The sequence below is a fragment of the Danio rerio genome, chromosome 12 (assembly GCF_049306965.1).
Source record: "Danio rerio strain Tuebingen ecotype United States chromosome 12, GRCz12tu, whole genome shotgun sequence".
In the NCBI taxonomy this organism is placed as follows: Eukaryota; Metazoa; Chordata; class Actinopteri; order Cypriniformes; family Danionidae; genus Danio; species Danio rerio.
This window is the reverse complement of record NC_133187.1, coordinates 23,261,606-23,288,976: the sequence shown is the minus strand read 5'-3', so window position 1 is coordinate 23,288,976 and position 27,371 is coordinate 23,261,606. Positions and strand designations below refer to the sequence as shown.

Genomic DNA, 27,371 nt, shown 5'->3' with positions numbered 1-27,371 from the left:
TCAGCGATGTGCACACACACAACAACAACAACAACAAATCAAAATATCTAATGCAATGTGTTTAGTGCGATAAACTGACATATTTTTTTTGCATTTATCTTGAGTCATTACAGATTAAAGTTTAATTGTGCAGAGGGATATTTTTTATCTTGAAGGGGACTTCTGTTTAGGAATGGTAATGCATTATTTTGCTACAACTGAAAATAATTCAAATTAATTGAAAGGGTAAGAGTGCAATCTAAAACATAAGTGTTAAATGGATTTGCAAATAACTAGATTTGGTTTTTATTAGTTGCCACAACCTTCCTTAATTCATGTCAAATTGTAAAAATGTTTTCCACAGTACGTCAAACGAGCTTAAAAAAACTTATGAAAGTTTTTTTTTTATTTTATTATCCCCCCTCCCCTAATTTTTAGTTGAACTGTAATTTAAGTTTAACCCCTTAACTGTCACTCCACATTTTGAAGATGATGTATGATAAATGCATCATATAAAGTGTGTCAAGATAAGTTTTGCTTTAGATGCTTTAGAAATAATAATAAAATAAAGCACTGCATTGGAACGGTGACAGATAATGTGTCACTGAAGCTTGTGAAGTGTAAACTCAACAAAGACAAAAAACACATCAAATCACTGTGGAAGCTTTTCAGTTGTTTGTTCTTGCTACAAGGGATATCTAAAATGCAGTACATTTTTTATTTGTTCTTTTTTTTCTCTCAAAAGGACTAAATAATGGAGGGAAACCACCTAGGCAGTTTTTTTTAAGCAAAGTTTCTGAGAAATACCTTGAATATTTTAGCACTCATTTCATCACTGGTGTTTCATTTTCAGCTTGTGAGTGAGGCTGTCCATATTGAATCCGGTAGAATGAAGCGTGTATTAACTCTGAGGTGTTGCAATGCATCTGCAGAAGGGCAGCTAGCTTCCCTCTGGGTGTCGTGAGCATCAGTCAGACATGATCTTTTATTACTATAGAACAAATGAGGGAAGAGAACGGGAGACGTGTTGGATGTTACGGAGACAGACATCCAAATAAAGCTTAAAAGCTTGGCTGCATTTGAATGCAAAACAGTCACTGGTTGAGAATGTGTTTGTCATTTGAAGTTGTAATATTCTTCCTCCTTTCTCTTTTCAAGGACAGACAGAGTCCCGGCTCATTTGCTTTAATTTACATTCTTAGACGCCTTTTTTTCTTTTCTTTCTTTATTCTTTTTTTTATTTAAAGCCATTTTTGAGCAGGAGAAAAAGAAGGCATGCTCCTAAAGGTACTTTCAAATATGATGTAATGTATTTTTTGTATGCAGTTGTAATTTCACCATCATCATCATCATAAAAAACTACATGGCAGTCAATGAAAACAAACTCTGCTCCTACATGTATGCAGTAGCTATGTAACTAATTACAAATCTTACGGTTCGCATCACACTATGAGTTTTGAGTCATGGATCAGACCATTTTTTGCATCAGCAAAAAAGGGAGGAGACAAATGTCATTTGATTTCCATTTATACAAAAATATTACTGCAAAAACCATTGCTTTCAACATACTAATCTTAGAACCTGTAATTTTCAAAAATCAAGAAAGAACCAGCTGAAAAAAAGGAAAATATTCAACAAAAAATTATCTTTGCTACTGTTGCTGATAATGCTAAATATAGGAATCTAACATCTTGTACAACGTATCGTATTTATTTTCAATGAATGGTTCAACAGTTCACACGTAAAGCTTCATGTTTCATTATAGGTGGATCATTTTTCAAAACCTATTCAGTGACATCATTTTGATGGTTGTTTGTCGCCACCCATTGGTTACACAATGTAATTGCTACAACATTCACCAACGTCAAGTTCCATTAAGCTGTGATTTTAATCTTCACCATAAACATCAGTGTTTATATCTGAACTATAAACTGTTCTCCCAGTACTACTGCGTTAGTTAATTGTAACTAACTGAAATAGTGTAAAGACTAAAACTCTCTTGACCAAACGCAGATTTGAATGCAGCGCTTCAAATGATTAATAAACATATGCAAATCATTATTATTATCATTTATCATTAATGTTTTGCAGGTTTGAATTGAGATTGGGATCTTTAAAGGTTAATTGTGCAGCTTTACATTGAATGGATTAATACAGGCTAAACAAACAGTGACAGAAAACATAATCTGTATAGATCTAGGATCCACCATGGTCCTTTACACCCATAGTAGGCAGTTGGTTGCAGTTGTATTTTTACCATCATCTTCATCATCATTAAAAAAACTACATGAAAATGCCTTTTAGAACAAACTCCGCTCCTACATGTATGCAGTTAGGGTAAATTTGGGCAAATCATATTTGTAAGGTGTGCCTACTTTTACTTTGATTTGCCAGTAAGAAAAAGGACATTTTAATTCTGACTATATTCATAATTTAGCAAACATATCTGTTCCTTTATCCCTGCCCCCGTCTGTCCATCCATCCATTATTTGTTTTTAAATCACACTTTGATAAATTCTCGATACTGTTTAGCTTCCTGTGAGATAAGAACCATTCTTAATCTTTCACCAAACTACTTTTAAATCCTATTCATTGCCATTGAAATGGTTTTGTCAGTAAAATGCACAAAGGATGCACCTACATTAAAAAAGTAATTTAGCAAAATATGTTTACAGTTTAAAGCAAAAAAAAAAAAAAAAAAAAACGGTAAAAATGATGGCAAAGTTAAATATTTCGATGGCTTTTCTGACCAAATTGTTGAACAGCAGTATAAGTTGAGAAAACAAATAATAAAAAAGTGTTTTTCTTGTAAACATGTACGCATGACGACATTATTATGCACATTAGCTCCTAAAGTCGGAATCTGTTTTCACCAATTTAGAGACAGTACCTGTACTTTTTTGCCAGAACTCCATGTAGTGTAAAAATCTGCTTTTTACGGGCTCCTAAAATTATATCGTTTTCTAAATGAATGAACTAAAATATAAAATATATTTAACAAGTGCAAAGGTACCCCAAAGATGAATTGGAATGCTAACAAACCACTTTCTTCAGATACAGAAAGGATATAAATTTATTAGCTGAATCAACAATAACATCATGAATACATATATATATATATATATATATATATATATATATATATATATATATATATATATATATATATATATATATATTCACTGTCAATCAAGAGCAATAATGCTTTGAAATAAGAGTGAAAGACAGAGCCGGCCTTTTAGTGCCCGGGTCACGTGTCTCTGTGCCCTGATAGACTGTTGACACTTTGTTTTATTATTGTTGGATTATCAGCTGGCTGCCGCAGGGATGGGGGGAGAAATTATAATCATTAATTACTGAGGATTTGCCTGTCAAGCTCACGCTTATTTTGTTGCCACACAAATCATCGGTCTTATTACCCTCAAAGAGAAATGTCAGGACTTCACTGACTGGTGACTTTATCAAATGATGGAGGCCGCAGTGCAGTGCATGCTAAATATACACCACAAGGGTAATTGAGATGCTTATTCCCGCTGCTATAGCTCTGTTAGTGGGAGGCTACTAACACTGGAGAATGAGCTCAGTAAGTCATCGCCAATACAGTTAGAAGACTATTTCAGCCAAAAACATTGATGTGTTTTTCAGTATGTTAAGCTGCATAGTTCAGCTGGGAGCAAAGTTTACTGTATATGATGCAAACCATTTTAAACTTTTCATGAAATGCATGCTCTGAGGCACGCTGTAACCGTTCCATGATGCATACAAATTCTAAAATATTTGGCAATATCCACAGCATTAAGTTTTCTTTCAGCCTACACCCGCTGTTGACCTGTGGGGCCTGATGTTTGTAACATGGTAACCTTTACAGATCAATAGGCTGACGATTGCCAACAGCTTCTGGGACTCTGCGATCTGATCTGTAGCCCACTCATGATAAAGGACAGAAAGGATTGAGAAGCTCACCTCCCCAGAGAAGGCCTGGCCATTGAGGAGATGCTCTGAGCCCTGTCCGTCCTCACTCCCAAAGTGTAACCTGATCTCCTCAAGGCGATGGCTGTAGGTCATTGGTCCACCGGAGATGTTCACCAGGTGCTCTTTGTCCAGTCGGAGTGAAACATGGCGGCCGGTGTTGTACATTGTCCCTCCAACCTTTAAAATAAATTAAAAAATGGTCAAAAAAAGTGTCATCAATGAAACTGCTAATCAAATAGATGAAGAAAAAAAAAAAAAACAGCAACTGTGCTTCCACACTTTGATTGAGGTGGTACATGTGGGGCACAGACTCATTCAAGGGTGGCTTCCCTGATTTATAATGTGCTTGTCTTAGAAAAGGTTATGTGCTAAATGAGCTAGAAAAGGTGCTAAGTTAAAGCCAGATGGCAAGCAGCTGCACAAGAGCTGCTATTTGTTGGCTTGATCAAAAACTAACTGCCATATCTTGACACTACCTTTCATCCTTATTTAAATTATTGAGGCTGCATTGAATTTAACTGAAGATTCAGTCTTTGAATTGGGTGATTGGTGGATTAGGGCTAATCAAGCTTCAGGAATGACCGGATTCACTATAGATCACCCATGTGGAATGTCCACGTAACAAGAAAAGATTAGTATTTATTTTACAAACTTCCTAAAACATTAGGAAGTATATGTTTTTAATAATTACTTTTTTGTATGGATTGGATATTTTTTACAAATAAATAATCAGATCTTTTCGTCATGTGAAGTTCACAGTCTCTTTAACTTGTATTTTGTAAAAAAAAGTTTAATCTTAATTTTTGGAAAATATTTCCTGCAGATATTATTGCACTTTATTCTAATCTGATAAACAATCCCTTACAAAAAAATGACTGCACTTTTTTTTAAGAGTACTGCAGTTTTTAAAGGAATACTGCAGTTTTAGTTAACTTCTAAAAAGTGCAGTTTTTTGGACATGAAAAAAATGCGTTGTTTAAGTATATTGCAGTGTTACTGCAATACAACTCAAGTACTGCAATACAACCAACTGCAGTACATCTACTGCAATACAACTGAACTATTACTACAGTACAACTACTGCAACAGTACTGAAGTGATACTACTACTATAATCCAGTACTGCTACTGCAATACAACTGGAATACTACTACAGTACAACTGCCATATCATTATTGCAATACAACTGAAGTACTTCAACTTTCTTGCTCAGTGGACTCCAAATGATGTTGCAGTACTTCAGTTGTATTGCTAAAGTACTACCACAATGTGTTGTATTGCATTTTTTAGGAATAAAAGTAACTATATAAATACATCTACAATACTGCAATACATAATAAAAAAATAAAGTGCACTATTAATACTTGCGTATCTAAGAGAAATACATTTTAAACCATATCACTATATTGCCCTTCTTCGTTTATTTAATGTTACTTCAGTTGTACTGAAGATTTTACTGCTGTTGAACTTAACTGCATTCTAGTAGAACTGTGTTTATACGTCATTATACTACAATTTTGAAGTTGTGTTGAATTTTGCCAGTTATCCTTGTACTATATAGGCTACTGCTGTTTTACTGTTCAGTTCCCTGCTGTTATTTTTATTATTTGTTTTTGCAAATAAACTCTTAAAATTCTAACTAGAAAAGTACTTATTAATTAAAATAATAATAATAATAATAATCCCTGAAAAAAAGTACTAAATATTCTTAGAAGATGTTGAAGAACAAACCCCTTAGAACACAAGTGCAGTACATTGACCACATCAATGGCATATTATACAACAGCAGCACAAGTGCAGTATAGACAGAGTTTACTTGTTTTTACTCCAGTTTACTGCAACTTATACTGCTGTTCTGCTTTATTATACTTGAACTGTGTTTACACTTCATTGTATTGCAAATGTGCAATTGTACTTAATCTTACTGCAGCTATACTTCTATATTCTGCTGTTGTGCTGCGGTTTTACTTTAGCTTACTGCAGTTATTTTTTGTAAGAGATTTTTTCATAAGTTAGTTGAAATGTTTATCAGGGAGAATACAGTGTTACTGAAGAGCATATTTGTTTCATGAGATGATATGTGAAAAAGGGCTTGCTAAATACCATTTGTCAACATAAAATTTCAGTCAATCTGCAGTGTGAAAACAATTGCATTTGCAGAGCAAAAATGGTACCAAAGAATTTACCACAAAGGAGTTTGCTATTTTGTCACCCCCCACCATCCTTTTTGAGAGCTTACTATTCTTTGATTGGTTGTATGAGCAATCCTGTTGTGATTGGTCTCCCACTTTTAGAGGCTGTCAGAAACAAAACATTGATTACCACAGCTGAACATGATCTCAGGAGACTTCCTCAACAATTGTATCAATTTGATGCACTTGTCCAAAAATGATACATCAGAAGAACTAGTTGATCACACCAAAACTTTTCTCTTAGTTTAGAGAAAAACATCTAATCAGATGCTTCTCAAAATGTTGTTGACAGTACAACTGAATCAAATGAATCAGAATCAGTTCATTTAATAGAAAATAACTTCATTTTACCCTCTTTAAAACCCTTTACATCCACACGCTCAAGCTTTTACATTGCACACTGCATGAAAGGAAATATCAAAAAAAGCACAGTACATGGGTCAGCAGTGCCTATAAGCTGAAGAAACGGCTCTACATAAATCATTTTACTGAAAAACAGATATCGGTCTGTTATTAAATTATATTCTCATTCTCGATGATACTGTAACTTGAAAAACTCAAGTGGAAGAAAAGAAGCTGGTGTGACAGATGGAAGAACGAAAACAAAAGAAGTGTGTCCTCAGAGCCGAAGAAAGTGAGAATCTGCTTGCAATCGATTAGATGTGAGGCTTTAAGAAGAGAGCATGGAGATACAAGAACCACGGATGGCAATCTTTATCAGTGTATCTGCTTATTTATTTATATTCAGGAGTTGTTCCAAAGTGAGCCATTGATATTCCACACACGATGCAAGCCAGGCTTCCGTGGCTCTTATCTTGCCTTTTTTTGCCTTTCTCGTTCTTTTCCTTCCTTTCTTTCTGTCCGTGTCTTTCTTTTTCCCTTTTACGACTTTGCCTTCAAATGATTTTCCCTCTCCAAATTCCCAAAGAAAGAGGCCTGCCCACACATGGTAAATATTTTATAGAATCTCTGAAAAATCAATGATTTGTGTAGGGTGAGAGAAAAGGTGAGTAAGAGAGCGCAGGACAGTGAGAAATAGAAAGAGTGGGAATGGGAGGAGCATCCTTGACCATCCTTGAGTAAAGATGTTATAGCCGCTCTTAAAGGATGGCCAGTCTGCACATTTACCACTGGGTGCTGGACTCGTTGGAGAAAAGGGCAAGACATTTGAAAAACCCAGAAGAGGTTATTTCATGATGATTATTCATGAACTACAGATGGTAAAGAGAGAAGTACTTAAAAAAAAAGACTCATTGCTACTCTCAGACAACAGAAATGAATGTTCCTCAGTTCAGCTAGTTTGTGTTATAGTTCCTTAAAAAAATGTGGGCATTTATCAATTATTGATGGCATGGTCCACCCTGACAATCTTTGCAACACTGTATGGACATTTTTGAGATGTATGGGAGATGTTTATTTTCTTCTTGCTATTCACTTCTTGCAAAACTGATCTTATATATCAGTTGGGAAAAACAGACTACTGTGTATGCCTCCCACAACAAGTTGAGTACAGATGTTACCTGAGGGTATACAGATCATTGCATGGAGAACATACTCTACTTTTTCACTAAGAGTCTCATAAACTTTAGTCTGTGTATTGTTTCATCTCGGGCATTTTAATTTGCCTAGAATCATTGAGCTGTTTCACCTCATAATTTGCATTAATGAATTCAAAATCATGCTAGTAAATGCTCTGCTGCACTTTAATTTGTTGATTTGACAAGTCTATGGATGACATCGCATTGCTCCGACAACAACTGCAAAGCATTTGGTCTCAAACTTCAGTTAAAGGGCAACTATACTTCTCTACAACTCCCATCATGTGCAGAGGTACTTTATTAGATTAACTATTCTTCTATTAGATGGAGCAACTTTTGCCCTCAGAACTGCCCTGATTTTTCATGGTTACATTTGAAGGGTTATGTTAAAGCATTACTAATAGATTTTGACAGTAAATCAGTTAGTATACACAGTTGTAGATTTGTTGGCTGCAGATCCATGATTCTAATCTCCCATTTTCAACAATCCCAAAGGTGTATTATTGGATTGGGATTTGGTGTGAAAGTACTTATAACTCAGCCACACAATGTCTGATCTGCCTGAAAATTCACAGGTTTGATGAAATTCCTCTCCTGAAGACTTTTATATGCCAATATTGAGTCACAGTCATAGCGTTGCCTGCTGTCAGATTGAAGTTTGGCATAAATCTGTGATTTTATCAGATTTAAAAAATATTTTTCAGTTTAACTTATTAGTGTCCACTTTTCTCTGTGATCCAGAGTGTGAGGTCTTGCAGCTTTAATTGGATTGGGATTTGGTGATTGAGGAGGTCATGAGTTTAGTGAACATGTCCTGATCAAGAAACCAGTTTGGGATGCTTTGATCTTTGTGACATTGAATTATCTGCTGGAAGTAGCCGTCAGAAGATGGGCACAAAGTGTACAAAGAAAATATTCTTCATTAGACCACCCATAGCCTGAACTGTTGAAATAAAGTGCACAGAGCCATGCATTTATGTTGTTTATACAGCCCCGGCTCACTTTTTGATGCATGTGCCACATGGAAAATCCACCGGAGTACACGGTGTTTACTTTTACAAACCTGAAATACATTACATAGGGTACATATTGTCGTTTCAGATACATGTGCTGCTTGTACTATTTATGAGAAGATGGGGCTTGACGTACAGATCACTTATAGCAAACCACATAAATCCTTCCCTAAAGCCAACTATTAGTGCTTTCAAAAGCAAACATAAGAGAAATAAATTGCAAACAAAGTTTGCATTTTTTTATTTTGATGCTAATGCTGTACATTTTAGTTTGTTTCATTAATGGTTCTGTTAGTTTGTTTATGCTTCACTGTAAAACTGTGCTTCACTGGACTCAAACGAGTGCTCTGCATGTACAAAGTTAGCTAATGAGCAAACTTTCCATGCCAGACATGTTATTTTGTGGTGTCTGTTTGATATGCACAACTGCACAACAACAATCCTTTATTTATCAATAATACGTCCCTGTAAATACTATCAGTGTGAAAATGAACAAAATTTGTTGCCGTCATACTTCCCTGTAGCATTAATTTTAACTAGAAACTATAGATAAACTTAGCTTTTAATACATTTTTGAGGTTTCACAAACATGTAGGCTATAGCGTGTGTTTATAATGAGCCTTAACATCCAACATATCTATTGTACAAGTAAAATAATGATCATATATTGTGTGAATAAAGTTATCAGATATGTGTCACATCTAAACATGTTTATTGTTTGCTAATCAATAGTAATTCTGTTTCTTGGATATAATATGAAAGTTTGTATCACATGTAAAAATGTTTATGTACTTTTTGAAAAACAATGTTTGTTGTGACTGTTGAGTGGCAGTAATAGTGACTGCAAATATTAATATAGATGTTTCCTAATTGCAAATAGACAGATGTCAACACTGTCAAGCATTATTGTAGACTGATGTTATTCTGCATGCTGAAGGTGAGCTAAATCACTAAGAACTACATGGCAAGCAAAAGCAACTGTCTTTGAAAATGGTGGTAGCTTAACAAAAAATAGCACAAAAGTATGTGAATGTTCAGATCACTGACCCTTTGACCACGATTATCCATAATAATACTGTGGACTATGTTGTAAATAAACTAAAGACAAAGGAAGAATCTTATGTTCTGGTGTCCTCATTTACTCTGTCACAAACTGATGGGTCATTAGAGACTGGTCTTTGTCTCTCAAGGTGTGAATATCCATAAATATTCATGACAATTCACGTTTAAAAGTGTCTTGCCAAATGTAAATCAATATATAATTTAATGTGATGAGGAAACAGGGAGACTTTTAGATCCTTTTGTGGCAAAAACTTGAACCATTATTAAATAACAAAAGCTGGATTTATACATATTGACTATCTGTTTTAGCCTTACTTCTGTGACTTCATAAAAAATAATAAAGTAATCCCTATTTTTACAAAAAAAAAAAAAAAACAACAACAACAACGCCACATGTACATGCTGTTTGCATAGTATTGCTGTACAATTTGTGTTAAATGCAATGTTATTAGACTTTAGCCTTGCCAGGGCATGCCAGCAATCCTCCAGTACCCAAAATTGCCCTTAAACCCCTGCGGGTTACGGTTTGATGTGTTGTGTGCTCTTCTGCACTCTTCTGCAGACCTTTTTAAGTCACTGTTGCCTTTCTATAATTCTATTCTAGAATGCCCATAGGCATTTTTGCCCAAAGAACTTGCATTCAGTGTATATTTAAACGTTTTAGGCCATCTAATTTGAAGCCTGAGATTGTCAGAATCCCAGTAGATCGGCATCTTCAGTCACTTAAGGCACATTTTTCTTCCATTCTGATGCTTAATTTTAACTTCAGCAGAACATCTTGACCACATCTATTTGCCCTGATGGATTAAAAGGCTGTAGTTTCATCAACAAACAGCTGAACAAGGGCTCGTAACTAATAAAACTTGATACTTAATATGATAAGCTGATTGTAGAACTATAAGATTGAAAACTTCTAAGCATATAAAAGCACACAACTAGTTTTCCGTCTTGATTGCTCTTTAGCAATAACACCAGTATTCTAATGTAAAGATTTCATACACATGGGTTTCATCTAGAAAACATTGTTTTTGCCAGCTCAAAGCCAAAAACCCAGTTGGTAGATGCTGCTAATACTCTCTGGTCAAGTAATCATGATAGCGCTCTTTGAAAAAACAAATACCATCGAGGTTATAGTAATGCTCTAGTGTGATGGCAAAGGAATAAAGAAATTAGAGAAACACGCTTTGTCAAGGGGATTGGCATTATGAGATTCTGTAAGGATTTAAACGTCTGATATCAGGATGAAAAGGATGTAAACCAATTTATTTCAGAGTCTCTAATGTACCATACTGATCGGTCAGTAAAAGAGTTGTGTAATCCTCATTGAGCAAAATACTTCACTCGGGAGAAAACAAGCTTTTAGTGATACTGCAGAGCTTCAAGCATTAAACAGAAGATGTTTTAGTTATATTTGAATAAACTGTTATAATCCACTGTTTATTAAATAATTTTCTGCAAGTAATTTGTATTATATTTTTTATTCAAATAGTATGACCAGCATGATAAGTTGACTTCTAGAGCCTGTTCTTTGTATGTTTTTTTTTTTTTTTTAATTAAAAAAACACAAGTAATTAGCATTCCAAAATAAAGGTGGGGTCACGGGGTGGTCCTCCCCAAGCAGTTCAAAGAGATTATAAGTAGTGACTATTTAGACCTAAAGGCTAACTTTACAATACAAATATAGAGTTTTTTTTAGTTATGTCTAACGCCCGATTCACACTGGGCTTCAGCGTCAACACTTGACAGGGCATGCCTGAAGTTGGGGCTGACACAATTGTCATAGCAGCTACTGTCTGAGCTGGGGAATTTGCATAACGTGATCTGATTGGCTGACACATCCATTGGTGCTTAAAAAGTTGAGAAATTCCCAACTTCTGCAGTAACCAATGTCACTAAATCAGTGCTAACGCACCCACAATTCAGTTCAGCAATGCTTGACGTCCCCCATTCTAAATAAACGAGAAGTGTTGACGCTGACGCATTACACCACAGGATTAAGAAACTTGAAAACCCACTCAAGGTAAAAGTAAATTCATTGCATAACTCTCATAACATGAAAGGGTAAAGCCTACAGCCCACAACAAATGTGGAAATTTATTGCTCATCATATTTAAGTTTACTACAAATATTAAGAAATTTGCTCACAATTGAGAATTAATCAAATGCTCTGCCATCAGCCAATCGTTGCATTGCTGATCATGACTTAATAGATCTGTTCTTCACAAATGCAAGCACATGCAGCAATCTCAGATCAGTTCATCCACACATTTTAATCTGATTGACAAACTTATTTGAAGAACTAAATTAGCAACATATCAGTTATCAAGATTAAAACATTCAAGATCTGCCAAATCATCTTATATCGATTAAGTGAGGTACGAAGAATGGACCTCAGTTCTTTAAGAAAAAATATCCTCAGTCATAAATGAACTACTTGACTGTTAATTAAACCCAACATTTAATAAACCACTTAAAGGCCATGAATCACTGTATAAATCAAAAGAATATCCAAGACCTACTCATGATTGCAAGTAGACAAATGGCAGTCAAGCTGTCCTCCCGAAGTACTGCTTATTCTACAGCAATAAAGTTAAATTCTGATATTGAAAATAATAGAGCTTTATTGATTATATATATATATATATATATATATATATATATATATATATATATATATATATATATATATATATATATATATATATATATATAGACCACAAGTATTGTAAGGACAATTTCAGTGAATTATATAAATTATATTTGAATTAAAACAAATCAGATGTCTCACTGCTGGAAAGCATAAACACATACTGTCAATTGAGAGAGTAACATTCTGGGCTTTCTTTGTTTTATACCCGACTTACTTTTTTGTGGGTCCTTTAATCTAAAGTATTTGTTTTTAGCCCATGGCTGTGTCCAAAACCTAAGCCAAAATACCTTTCTGCCCAGTTAGTCATTGACTAAACAGACAGGTACCGCCTAAAGAAACTACTTCTTGACACGCTTTCCAACCCACCATAACATTATAGCTAATGATCTAGAACAAATTCAAGTGGGTGTTAATAACCCAAGCAGATTTTTAGTAGCTATAACATTAAATATAAGCCTTTCCTTTAGTCAATTTTTATTCCTTCTAGCAATCAGGCATGCACAGGACTGTGGAATACAAGCATCACACATTACATTCAAAACAGACCAGATGAATGAAACACACGGGTGCTGAATTCAGATCAAGTCTTTCTTTCCTACCTCTATGCACTGTTTCTTATCTGTCTGATATGGCAGTAGCCGGGATTTCCTCTCAACATAAAGCACAAATATGAATTATGTTGCAAAATGTGAATTAGCTGTGTTTTCATCAATTTGTTAGAACGATAGCAGAGATAGCAGAAGTTCACACATCCTTTACTCAAGTAGATGTAGTGTTTAAAATGACTATGGTAAAAGTTGAAGTACTGACTATACTTTCGCACTCAAGTAAAAGTAAAGAAGTACAGCCTCAAAAATGTACCTAAGTAAAAAGTATCCATTACTTCCTGATTTAGTTTCATGCTGGCAACTAGACCTAACATCATATTGAAACATTTATACAAAATAACATACATTTCTGATTTTGATGTAAAATTTGTTGCAAAATTTTCAGCAGGAAAGTAGCCAAGCAACATCATACGCTGCATTATTACAAAACGACACTGTTCAAAAATCTGTGTATTATCATCCTGACACTGATATGTTCAGCATGTATTCTGCATTAATGTCCATTCATACACTAAAAGAAGGAGGCCTATATCTTTACAAATAAATAAAAATATTTATTTAACATTTCATTTTGTCCAAAACATTTGTTTTTCTTTTGCTATTATAAATACTAATAAATACTTTATGGATTTTACTATTTTGAGCATTCGGCTAAAGCTGCTTGATTATCTTTTAAACCAAAATCAAAATACCCTACGTTTTCAGTGTTTCTTTGTTTTTTCAGAATATTGTGGATATTTTCTTTCATGAATCTAGTCATTAATGCTGTTAATACATATATATATATATATATATATATATATATATATATATATATATATATATATATATATATATATATATATATATATATAAACAGGCATAATTACAGCCTCTTAGACATTTTGCATGACTTTTTTTTCACGTGATACATTCCTGATGATCCTCATTATAATTTTATTCATAAATCACTCAGTGTAAATAATTTTGATGGTAAAATACAACTAATTTAAATGAAGAAAACTTTAGTCATCCTTACCTTTCTTGTGGTAAGCTTCACGAACTAGTCTACATATGTGCCTGATCAACATGGGTTGAAAAAAATAATAATAATAAAATTTCGGAGTAAAGTACTGAACTAGAACTACTGATCTACTGATCGAATCTACTGTAAATGTCACAAATTCGATGTGAAAAATGTAACAATCTAAATGTAAAAGTTTTTAAATTTTTTAAAAATTTTTTTATATCTAGATATAAGATTTTATATATAATTTACTTAAATGAATTTAAAATACTGCAGTGGAGTGATAGTATTGACTAGTCTTAATAACCTGGTATTATTTGGCAAATGCATTTTTATCTCTTAATGCATTAGCTCTTTCACACAAGTGTAAAACAAGCTCAAGCAAATAAAGACTTATTATTATTATTTTTTTTAGCCAATTAGGGGGTTTTAATTTGAAATTGGCCAATTCAATCACTCGTTTCTGATGCAATATTTCAAAATGTGTTCAACAATCCCTGATTGTGTCTTACAGTATTTAAACATTTGCTCTTTATTGCTAAGGTTTTCTAAGTCTAGAATTGCTTTGAGTTTTCCTTCCATTAGTCCTGCTTTTGTACTGTTCTCTGATGGCGTATCTTAGTATTATCTTGTGTTGGATCTAAATTTAGCACTTGGGTCCTTCTTCACAAGGTCACTCCCTGCACTGGATTGTTGTAAAGTCCCAGCAGGTCTTGTGGTTTCAGCAGTAATGAGCACATTTTAATGCTGTTTCTGGCACCCTGTGAAGAAAATCAGGCTAAGAGCATAATGCATCTGATTAAATGACAAGATTTGCATGTTGAAAAGTCTCACATACATCTGGCTTGGAAAGTGCAATGCATTCTTTTAGTCAAAGCAGTGTCAAGATGCTGTTTAGTGACACCACACTTTTGAAGCCTTTTCAACCGAGTTTAAAGTGTCAGCATGGAAAATTGCCAAAGGGAAACAAAGCAAAGAGCAAAGCACTAGAAGTAAAACTTAGCCAGCTTTATAAGAACAATAATCATAAAAAAACTATAAAAGAGTGCTTGTAAAAATAAGGGGTTTGTATCAGACTGCTATAGTTTGATTTGATTTGATTAATTTATTTTTAATCAAAAATATCATACATGAAATATCATTAACAAAAATACATTTCAACATGGTCGAAAATGCAGTGGAATGAAGCACAAGCTTATTATTTTCACACCCCATTACCACATACTTCATTCGTCTATTAGTTAAACTAATTTCTTCTTTTACACATCTCTTTTTTTACATGAGACGCATTTTATCCGTTTGGCATCTTTGACATATTATATGTTTAAATCCATTTGTACTTTTACATTTTGTAAAACAGACCCAAAGAAAAAACAAAAAAAACAGTACTGCAGTTTAGCAGTGCACTTGTTGATGTTTAGGATTATATCAGTCATAGAAACACTCAGTTCTTAATAAATGATTCTAAATCTTCATCGTTTTTATGTAATTCTAGCATGATCTGCAGTATAGGGCTGCACGATTTGGAGAAAAAAAATTGCGATTTATCTGATCAAAATTGCAATTTAAGATTCAAAATATGATTTACTATAATATCATAAAAGAGCTGCAGGTTTGATGTGGTGGTTCTAACAGCACCAAAGAAAGACCAGGCATAATTCCAAACCAAAGTAAGCTATACTATGCACCTATTTATTTAATAATTTTTTCCAATAAAGATGTCAGTTGTCATGACAAAATAATTAAAAAACTACAGTATTTAAATTAAATTAAATAAATTATATATAAACCTAATATATATATATATATATATATATATATATATATATATATATATATATATATATATATATATATATATATATATATATAACCTTTACATTTCGATTGTTTTATTTTTAATATTGATTTCATGGCATTGACAGTGCATTGACAATGATTTTCAAACACAATTTTAGATTTTACTCAACAGCAAGAATTCTTGTAATAAAATGTATCATTTACAAATATTTTTATATTATTTGTAATACAATTTTGTCCTTTAATACAGCAGTCAGATATATGATCTGAATCTTTAATTTGACCTACTTAAGAAAACACTTTTTTCAATGTATAAACAAAATTCAGGTACATGAAGGGAATAACATGTGCATTTATAGAGAATAAATAAATGTAAATATTATCTTGCTTGCTCTTGAGCGTTGTCTAACAAGTTCTTAAACACATGAGAGAGAGAGAGAGAGAGAGAGAGAGAGAGAGAGAGAGAGAGAGAGAGAGAGAGAAGCAAAGCAGAGGAGATATGGAGTTCACAGCTTTCATTTTCTCCGTGGCAGTGATACAGGGACTCATGGGTTCTGCTGTAACAGATGCCTGCTTGTTAAGTAAGGTTTGATGTATTATTTTTATTTCTCGTGCTCACCTTCCTTGCCAAATTAATAATCTAAATAATCACAGCCTTTGCGGTTTGAAAATTGCACATTTTCAAATCGCGATTTCGGTTTAAAACCGATTAATCATGCAGGCCTACTGAAATATATTAATAAAAGTAATTGTGGTTCTTGAGTGTCTCTAAATCATTTACAATGGACTGATTGACATCTTGGGGAACTTGAGAGCCGAATGAGACACAGATGAAGATGTCTGCAATCTGCTAAACATGTTCCGCTCATTGTAATAACACCATACATTCACAGAGACATGCTTTTCTGCCTGCTTTTTCCAATGTCTCGCCTCAATTTAATTCCACCTTAGAGATCTCAGCTTTCAAATCTCAGCAAGCTAAAAGCAGTTAGCAGTTTTTTTGCCAATGCATCCCTACACATAAATGCAAACTGACCACTGAGACTCAGTTCAATTTAGAATTGATCCAGTTTCTCAAAATGTTCAGTAATGCCAATGTGCCTAGATTTAATTGGTAACACACTGATAAGGGATGGATTACATAGCCAGAAGTCCCAGCAACACCACTGCACATTTGCAAAGAAAAAAATCAGCATAATTACATGTAACTTTAAAAGGATCTGCTAGCTGTACTGATTCATCAGACACATGTACCCACCATTTTAAACAGATTCTTTAATTGTCCCTAACATTTCATAGCATTTGATTGCTCTCTTTTCTGCCGTTTATATTAGCTCACCATCAACTTGCTTATAAGTTGACTGCCAGATATAGTTTTTCTACTTACAACTTTTACTAGATGAGGCCTAAGTAGAAAACCACTAAAAGAGTCTGAAGCTAAATTGTTGTCGAGTGCCTGAATTGTTTGCAACAACACTTTTTTTTAAATTATTTTTATTAAGAATCAAGCCGGTACAGGGCTCAACAATAGGGACTACACGATGGCCTGGGGCCATCGTGAGAGACGTTTGGGACAGTAGACAGGATCGTTACTGGTCTGATCAGGCAAGTGCTCCTGCCTTACTAAATTTTAATTTGCCTGTAACAGTGCGACTTTTTGTCAGCTGTGCAAATACAGTCTTAAAAATAGTCTACGTCCAACAATCGAGAAATAGTTTATGCTTTTAAGCCTTTAAATGCTATCTTCTCTATGATATCATAAACTCCATATTTCTTGTGGATTCCTCTTATCTGATTGGATGTTGTGAGCATGTTATTTTTGTCCGTAAACTGGAAACAGCCACTACAATAAAGACAAAGCAACATGGCAGCAACATCAAATTATGAGGCCAACGTCTTGGAAGCAGAGATTTATGTGGGTAAAACAATAAAAAAATGATGCGAGGTTTTGTACAGCTTGCTGTCAGTTTGGCAAAGGAGCCACCTTTTGTTAAATCATTTAGAACTGCAATAAAATACCTGCACATTTTCCATACTGCTGTTTCCATAACACTTTAAATTTATTAATACATTAAAATACATTTGTAAATTTTTTTTACAATTGAAATTATGAATTCACAGATGTTATTTTTGATATATTATTTACAATACGTGACTAAGAAATAGCTATTAACTTTATAACTTTTTTTGGTGGGACCAGTGAAAATTTTGGCATCTGAACCACTGGCCCGACTGGCCAGTAGAAAAAATCCTTAGCGATGAATCCTGTGGTTGTTTAGTTCTTTTCGTTTGGACCAAAAAAACATTTTGTTCACTACAATTAGGACAGACCATAAAAATATAAATAAAAAATAAACAAACAATAATGACTTTTATTGTTTGTTAAACATTTTGTGACAGAACATCTATAATATGTAATTTGAGCTGATCAGGCTTATTGTATGCGAACATGTGATAGTATTTATCAGTTGAGAAAGAGCTTATAAAATGTAAAAGTCAAAACAGCACTAGGAATTCCTCCACTTTAAGGACACTCTTTTCAAATGTGAGTGGAGTTCTAACAGCTCTACTTTGTAGGGATCTCATGACACCCTGCTGTTTTTGGCTTGTTTAGATGTCTTTAGTCTGTCTTGATTTTATATTTCAGTTGAACCACATCAGAGTTTGTGTGGAAGTGTAGACATTGAACACATGGCTTTTTTGTGCAGACCAAGGTTAAAATGGCAGTGTGATACTTTATGAAATGATACACGCTAACATCAATCATACCTTTGCAGTTCATTTTACTGAAAACGTATATGCCCAGTATTTACAGATCTTAACTCAGTCATAACTGTATCTTTAATACTAGTTGACCCAGAAAAAAAGAAAAAAAAAAAAAAAAAAAAAAAACGAACATGCTGCAAGCAAAACAAACACTTAAGGAGTGTAGTCAAATTCGCTATCAATTACCAGTATTGGCCATAGTATTTAAAGTAATAGTTATAGTTACTTCACACAAAAACTGAATTACATCATTCTAAAAGTAACTAATAACCAGGGAAAGCAAAATCTTCAAGCGGTATGTTAAATGAAAAGGACACTAAATTCAATTATTATAAAAAAATAAATAAATTAGTGCTGTCGATCGATTAAAAAATTAACTAATTAATCACATTTTTTTTTGCAATTAATCACGATTAATCACAATTAAAAGACTGAAACTTATAATTATGGCTATTTAAATGTAAAATTTATGTAAACTCAAGACAAAGAAACTATTTAAATTCAAAACATGATTGTTTATCGAAATTTTTGTTCAACTTGTAACAGATTTCTTCATGTAAACAACATACCCGCAATAAACCTTCAAGATCCTCAAACTGTTGGCTTGAAAGTCATATTTATTACAGAAATAAAAACACAGGCTGTGTTAGTGCTATTTGAATTTCAAAACAATTAATGACAATAACAAACAAAAATGATTTCCATGTTGGGATTCTAAACGGACTGCAAAAAAAAAAAAAAAAAAAAAAAGTCAAAATACAGGCAAATAAGGAAATTGGAAAATTATAATAATTAAGTATTGTATTTAAACAATTGTACTTATTGTAAAGTTGTATTTTTGAGAGTTAATTATAAAGTTAAAACAATTTTGCTTAGTCCTCCTTTACATTCAGCCAGTTGCTAAGACAGTACAGTCTGTTGACATTATCGGGGGACAATGTGGACCTTTTATTTTGAATTATGTAACTGGAGAGTGAGAACAGTCTCTCAAGCAAGCAACGCAAGCACACACACACACACACACGCACGCACACTGTACAGCGCACCCGGTGAGCGACTCTCTTCAGATTCATCAATACGTATGACCACGTTCATCAAATTTGCTTAAAGCGTTCTAAAGTATGGCTATATTTCACAAGGATTCTGACACAACAATGTGAAGCAGACACTTTACAAAAGTTATGTGGGGGGGGGGGGGGGGGGCATGTCAACTTAATGAAACATTTGAGGGCTTATCGTATCAACTTAAAGGCAGAGGAATGCTGTCTTTGACATCTCGCGACACCTTTTTTACTGAGTACATTTACACAAATACTCTGATTTGAATATGATTGAGGTAATACTCTGATTAAGAGTCGACCATGTAAACAGCTAATTTAGGTTACCATTTGGCATGCACTATCAAGTTCCAATAAAGCAACAGCCTGGTGATGCGGCGTTATGCAACAGTTGCAAAGGCAAGCAGCGTCAAAACCAACATGATGTGATTGTTTTATACTAAAACTTTCCTTCTAAAAGTCCTTTCTTGGTCTTAATTTTGACAGGACTAAAATAAATAAATAAATAAATAAATAAAATGTGTATATACATATATGTATGTATGTATGTATGTATGTATGTATGTATGTATGTATGTATGTATATATATATATATATATATATTCTATACTTTATTAATGTTGCAGTGGGACAATTTGAGAGACACCTATTAAATGCAATATTTATCAAAACTGGATAAAACATGTCTAAAAATAAGTGATGCTCCTTAAGAAATGTAACACAAATGGAGTATAAATATTACAGTATTGTTTTTAGAGTGTCATTAGAGTACTATTTTTAGATTTATAAACATATATAAAAATAACATTGACATTTTTCCACACTTTAAACAGAATTTGGCAATTACATAAGATACACTACTTTCCAGTGGGTTTCTTTTTTTTTTAACAACCCTTCTAAAGATCATTCATGTTTTAATATTGGTATAACTATAGCAAATTGCTTTCGTATCCACAGTGATCAAGCTCTATGATTTATCTCACTGACGTCATATGGTCAAAGCCCACCTTGATTCACAGCAAGGTGACAATATGGTATTGTGATTGTAAAGTACTTCATCAAAATATACTGACATGATTGATTGTTTTGCCACTATTTATTATTTCTGCACATCAGAACACTTCTAAAGTTTTAGTCGCTCTATTGCAGTGCCTCGTCCACCCCTTTAAAACTGTCACCTACGTTTTTAGCCAATCATCATCAGTTATGCGGTTGTCCAAGCCCTACAAACACACATGCACACCAATCATCATCAGTTATGTGCCACACTCAAACACACCAGAAAAGGCTGACAGAGTCTGAAGAAGGAGCTCAATTGCAAATTATATATTACTTATGCACTGCCACATTTTAATGTCAGTGACATTGCTGTAACAGGAAACAGTTTTTACTTGATTACTTGTTACTGAAACAAGTAAATCTGTTAGCAACATCTTTATTTATGTCATTATTCCCATCACTGCCAAAATTACTTTTATGATCAGACAGTTCTTCTGAATTAAACATACAATGCAAGCAATATAGCTGAATTCCTTAAATCACTCTTTGAGCTGCGTCTTTGAATGCAAATGATTATTCACACAATAAAAGCAAATTAGTAACTGCATTTTGGTAATTGTGTAATTGAACTTGAGAAGCTGTTGATAAAGCAGACATATTGTAATCACTTAGCATCAAGATGCTACATTTTATTTTAGCTGAGAAAATGTCAAATATTGTTAGTCTAGCAAATTGTTTAGACCACAAAGTGCTGATGATTAACCAATGCAGCTTTTGCATGTTCCATTTTGTGTGTGATCTTAAGTTCTTTGAAATTTGAAGCAATGATTTTGTCCCTCCCTGATTTGGGAGGACTATAGTCAAACACTATATCAATAGCAGAAAGATAATTTTTAGTTAAAGGTTTGTAAACTAAATCTAAAATATATAGAATGCTGATTAAGAAATTGGTTATATTAAATAAGAAGGCATTAACTATTTACAGGGCACCCAATGAAATCCTCATTGGGAAAAAAAACAACAAAAAAAAAACATCTGAACTTTAAGAAATAAAATATACGTTGTAATCGATGTGCATGAATTTGCCATACATGGTTCTTTGATCAATAGAGAAATATTAACATATTAAGACGTTAGATAGATAATAATACCCTAGAGAAACTAAACTATAAACATTAGCTTTTGGGCAGTGTAGCTTGCCAGAACATAACTCATGAATTAGTTAAAGGCCGGTCAAACTGTCCTTTTAAACCTATAGTTACAAATCCATGCATTCTTTAAATATCTGCTTTCCTGTAAGTTCTCTTTGTTCACAATTTCACATTTATTAAAACGAGTAAAAAAGCACATTCACAAATCTCCCTACAGCTTGTGCCTCTGCAGTGACTGCTGCTTTTGTTCCACAGTCGGTTCAAAGAGTTTCATAATGAGACCCTTCAGAAGAGGAAGAGAAGAGAGGGAAACAGAGACAAATAAGGGCCATGAAGGTCTAGTGGCTGATCTGAAGCTGCTGACTCAGTAAATGACTCAAATCCAGGTGTCCCAGATTCAGGGTTCACTTTCCACACTGTTGTCATGCAGGTTAGTCACCAAATAAAAAGGAAGAAAATTCAAGGTACATGTTTACTATCCATACATATGAGTACAACTATTATGCATTGTGTTAACCTATGTTCAATGAGTGTTGCAATTAGGCATCCATATACAATACCTGACAAAAGTCTTGTTTCAGATCCCAGTTGTAAGAAAAAAAAAAACAAATAATAACTTGACTTCTAGTTCATCATTTGGAGAAGAGGCAGAAGGTAGTTTTGTTTTTCCTTGAATCATCTGTTGACCTGCATCCCAATCATCACAAAAACTGCAGAAGACGTAATGGAAACCGCATGGACCCAAGCTTCTCACAGAAATCAGTCAAGTTTGGTGAAGGAAAAATTCATAGTTTGGGGATACATTTAGTATGGGGGTGTGCAAGAGATCTACAGAGTCGATGGCAACATCAACAGCCTAAGGTATCAAGACATTTGTGTTGCCCATTACATTACAAATCACATGAGAAGGCAAAATCTTTAGCAGGATAGAGCTCCTTCTTACCAAATGTTCACATCGAAAGCGGCGAGAGCGTCAAAGTAGCTGGAAGTCATTCATTTTCAATGAGAGCCGGTGGCGATAAGGGACGAGGAGCAGCTCAGTGCGTCATGCGGGCGAGGGCATTCAGGAGAGTTGAAATCAAGTCAACTTTATGGTAATGAGCTATAACGTGGTTCGGCGGCAAGCAATCAGAATGAAGAAGTCAACCGCTTGAGTGGAGTTCAGAGAACACAGACCTGTGAACTTTTGTTCCGACCACAGTTGTTCCCAAGGGTTTGATTATTGCGGTGGCCAGATTTTCAATGATTTACAATGTTTTCTTACAGGAAAATACATTAAAAAAAAGTTACTGCCGAGTCACTGATGTGCATTAATGTTATACATATTTATCTTTAAAAAAAAAGCAGGAATGGGCGAGGCAGTGGTGCAGTGGGTAGCACGTTCGCCTCACAGCAAGAAGGTCACTGGGTCGCTGGTTCGAACCTCGGGTCAGTTGGTGTTTCTGTTTGGAGTTTGCATGATCTCCCTGCCTTCGCGTGGGTTTCCTTCGGGTGCTCCGGTTTCCCCCACAGTCCAAAGACATGTGGCACAGGTGAATTGGGTAGGCTAAATTGTCCGTAGTGTATGTGTGTGTAAATGTGTGTGTGTGTGGATGTTTCCCAGAGATGGGTTGCGGCTGAAAGGGCATCCGACTCGTAAAAACTTGCTGCATTCCGCTGTGGTGACCCCAGATAAATAAAGGGACTAAGCCGTCAAGAAAATGAATGAATGAATGAATGAAAAAGCAGGAATCTCATGTGAAAGAACAAAACAGTTTTGCTGCTTCAGGATATTTCAGACATACAGTATAGACACACTGGATAATTAGGTAGAGCAAAGCCACACCACATGCAACTTGATCTTCCATTGTTAAATGAATTTGACAATAAATGCACTACATTTTCACGCTATAAAGCATGCTTTATGTAGGAATGTAACTGATATGCTGCAGCTACCCCTTTAAAGACGAGATCGCCGGAGCTGAAGATAGACAGCGTTGTTGCCAGGGGAGCCAGAGCGACCCTGGACACTCTCATCAATTTCAGATATACTTTAGCCAGCACATCAAAGTTCCTGATAGCAAAGAAGGTGAAGGTGCTTCAGGATTGGCCAGACCAGTCAGCAGCAGACATAAACATTATTGAGCATGTCTGGGATAGGATTATTGAGGAGGCATTGAAGAAGAATCCAAAGAATCTTGATAAACTCTGGAAGTCCAGCAAGAACACCTTCTTTGCCATTGCAGATCACTTTATTGATAAGTTATTTGAGAAATTGCAGAGAAGTATGGATGCAGTCCTCCAGGCTCATGGGAGTCATACTCAATATTAATTCCCTTTTCCACTGCACCATGTATAGTATTTCTGTTAAGTGACAAGACTTTGGTCTAAGGAAAGGCAGACCTCACAGTCCTAATTACAGTAAGTTAAAATCTATGATCATATTGATCATATTTTATTCTGTTATAATAAGCATAATCTAGAGGCCTTTTCAGTCACTTCAGATACCAAATAATCAACTAGAAGTTATTATTCTTTCCTCAAACTTGTATAGGCGACAAGACTTTTGTCAGGTAGTGTATTGAAGCATATAAAATTAATTTCCCTGAGGATGATATCTTATGCTCTTAGATGTCAAGTTTGATTTGATAATAATGGCAAACTAGATCAAGACATCCACATTAAGCTCAAATTGAGAAATAAAGTATGTAAAGTTTGCGAACGGGAAGGTGCAATGAAAACCAAGTATACAATTAAGTAAAAACTATGCTGGAAAAACAACTGCTGGCTTGTGTCTCAGAGGAGCAGATGGAGGCATTGTGTGAACTGTTTCAGGGTCTGGTAATATTTTTTGGTGGTGATGTGAACCCTCTATGACAGAATCATTTCTAAGTGTATTTTCTGGAATTCTGACAATCTGAGGCTCAGAGGCAGAGCAGACTGGAGATGAGAGGGAATGTGGTGGTGCTTTAATAAAGCAAAAGCCCTCTCTGGACTCATTTACCACAGTAAGGGGTGTTCTTTGTGAGCTGGTGTCCTTAAAACAACCCTTCATCTAAAATGTATAAACCGCGTAGACACACAATAAAGACAATAAATGCAAAATTCAATAATAATAATAATAATAATACATAAAGAAATGCTTTAATTGAATGAAACGTTTTTTTTTTTTTTTTTAATGGATTGTGACAGTAAAAAAATAAATAAATACATAACACTTTCAAATTGAATATTAGTAAATTAGTGTGTGAGGAATAAATAAAAACAAACAAATAAAATCAACATTAATTTTACACACATGGACATAGTATATACACAACAGTGGTTTATAGACTATACCAATAGGATGATATTCATTCATCAACTGTATGAGGACCAAAAAGGGTCCAAGTACTACTTTGAGAACAAGACCAAAAAAAGCTGTACACCCCTGCCTATAATATATTGTGATGGCAGTTATATTAATACCAAGTGATGCATTTCATTTTTCAATATGCACATACAGTAATACAGAAAGTAGATAAAATAATATATTATACTATATTTAAAAGTATTAATTAGACAGTCAAGATTGTATTTATAAAAATGCAGTCTGCTATGTTTAGTATGTTATGGTTATAAGTAGACCACATTTTTTGTTCTGTCTGATAGTTTTATGTTATGGATGAGAAACCTGTTACTTTATAAATACTTATTGTGAGTCATAATATAGTTGCTAACCATTTAAAGAAAGCATCATGATGGTAGAAAGTGAAAGCAGAATGAAAATTTATCTCAGACATTATAATACATAATAGGGTTTGTTGTGTCTTTGTATAGATACTGTCTTTGTATAGATACATTTACAGAATTGTTAAGCTTAATCATAATGTATTATAACTGTTTATAATGATTTATGAGCATGAGCTTCATGCACCTTTTACACATACAGATTTCTCCGGAAATGTTTATTTTATTCAACATTTAATTCAATAAATACATACATTCAATAGTTTATTAAATTCATAAATTTCTATATGTATTATTATAATTATTGTTATTATTGAATTTTTTTACTTTACGAGGATAGAAATGTAGAGCTGGGCGATATGGCAAAAATGCAATCTTAATAGTTATTTTTCATATTGAACAATAACAATATATATTTCAATATAAGTTGTTAATGCTTCCAGATTTAAGAGTACCCCAATAATGCCCGAAGCTACAAAATTAAGAGGGTCCATTAAATGGCATAACGTATTTAAAAAAAAGTCCAGAGCTTATCATTGTTATTGACATAAATTTTATCGGGATTCTATATAATATCATTTATCAGCCCAGCCCTACACTCACGTTTAGAACATGCTGATGTGAGAAGTCTGCTCCAGCCATTCAAAACATTCAGACGAATTCACATACGCGCTGTTTATGACAATGAAAGCCTTCGGATACTTTATAGACACATTTAGCTGCTAGTTGTTGGTCAGATAATGTTTCCATGTTCATTATTAATGTCAACTGTGGAAAAGATAGTTGATAGAATGCTTATGATAAACCACTGTGAGTTTACCAGCAAGCACTGCGTTCAGCTGCATCCTCCGGAGTACTCCAGTGAGTGTTAGCACAAAAACATAAGTACATCTCGTCATGTGAAAGTGTTCCTCTATATGTTTACATTGAAGATATTCACAATAATTATCCATCCACAGAATTTGTAATGTAATCAAATGTTTGAACATTTAGCTGTGGTTAACGCTTTTACCTTTGTATGTCTCTGGAACAAAGCAGCCGCATGAATGCTAAAGCTCAAAAAAAAAAGTGAAACCATCAACAAAAGCCTGACCCCTATTATATTTACAAATACAAAAGCAGAGGTTAAAGGCCATTTCTGAATAATGATGTCAGAATTTACCGGTATTTTAGAATGAATGCGCAAATGCTCTTTTCCGGACCATTTTCTAAGCATCCCTGCTTGGGTGAACAGCGCTTTTCTTTAATTTACCGGCAAAGATGTTCCAGTAACTTTCCGCATATTTACCGATATCACTGTGTGAAAGGGGTTACTGAAAGTGTTGAAGTATATTAGCAATTCCCAATAGCTTGAAATGAGGTAAATGTATTAAAAATACCCATGAAAAAAAAGCTACTGTAAATGTGTACCCAAGATCCAAATTAGGCAAATGCAGCTTCATGAGTTTTCCTCAGACAGCGACAATGGCAGTGTTTATGCACACGATTAAGAAGCCACATCTGAACTCCATCTGTTCCTGCTGTGTGCCCGTCGCACCAATGCCAACACAGCCAACCGGACGCCACCCCACCGCCGTTGACAAATTATCACTTAAACACACCCTTGGCTCGCTGGCAGCCGAAGAGAGCCAGAGGGGGAGGAGAGGGGCGGAACATTCAATTAAAGAGCAGAGGAGCAGTTCACGGGACTCGGACAAGCCGAAAGCGGAAGCCTGGCCTGGATGTTGACAGCGAAGCCAGTCATTAAGATGCAGGAGCAGAGGTGAGCTGTAAAACCGATGTCTTGCCACATATCACGGTGAGCTGGGACGGCAGGAACACATTTTCACCGGGACGTTTACAGTTATGAGTTACTGTGTGCGGCTGGGA

General features: G+C 34.4%; 1 protein-coding gene and 1 long non-coding RNA gene across 3 annotated transcripts in view; one reads left to right on the top strand and one right to left on the bottom strand.

The window, feature by feature from the left end:
* ca10a (carbonic anhydrase Xa) overlaps positions 1-27,371 on the bottom strand; it is a 260,678-nt gene that overhangs the window by 20,180 nt on the left and 213,127 nt on the right. For both annotated transcript variants that reach the window (NM_001037121.2, XM_068224646.2), the window contains one exon: positions 3,943-4,128. In NM_001037121.2, the coding sequence (NP_001032198.2) occupies positions 3,943-4,128 (186 nt within the window). The remainder of the gene's footprint in view (positions 1-3,942; positions 4,129-27,371) is intronic.
* LOC141376800 (uncharacterized) lies at positions 11,634-26,382 on the top strand. The gene is made up of 2 exons (XR_012387995.1): positions 11,634-11,775; positions 22,050-26,382. It is a non-coding gene; the product is annotated as an uncharacterized lncRNA (long non-coding RNA).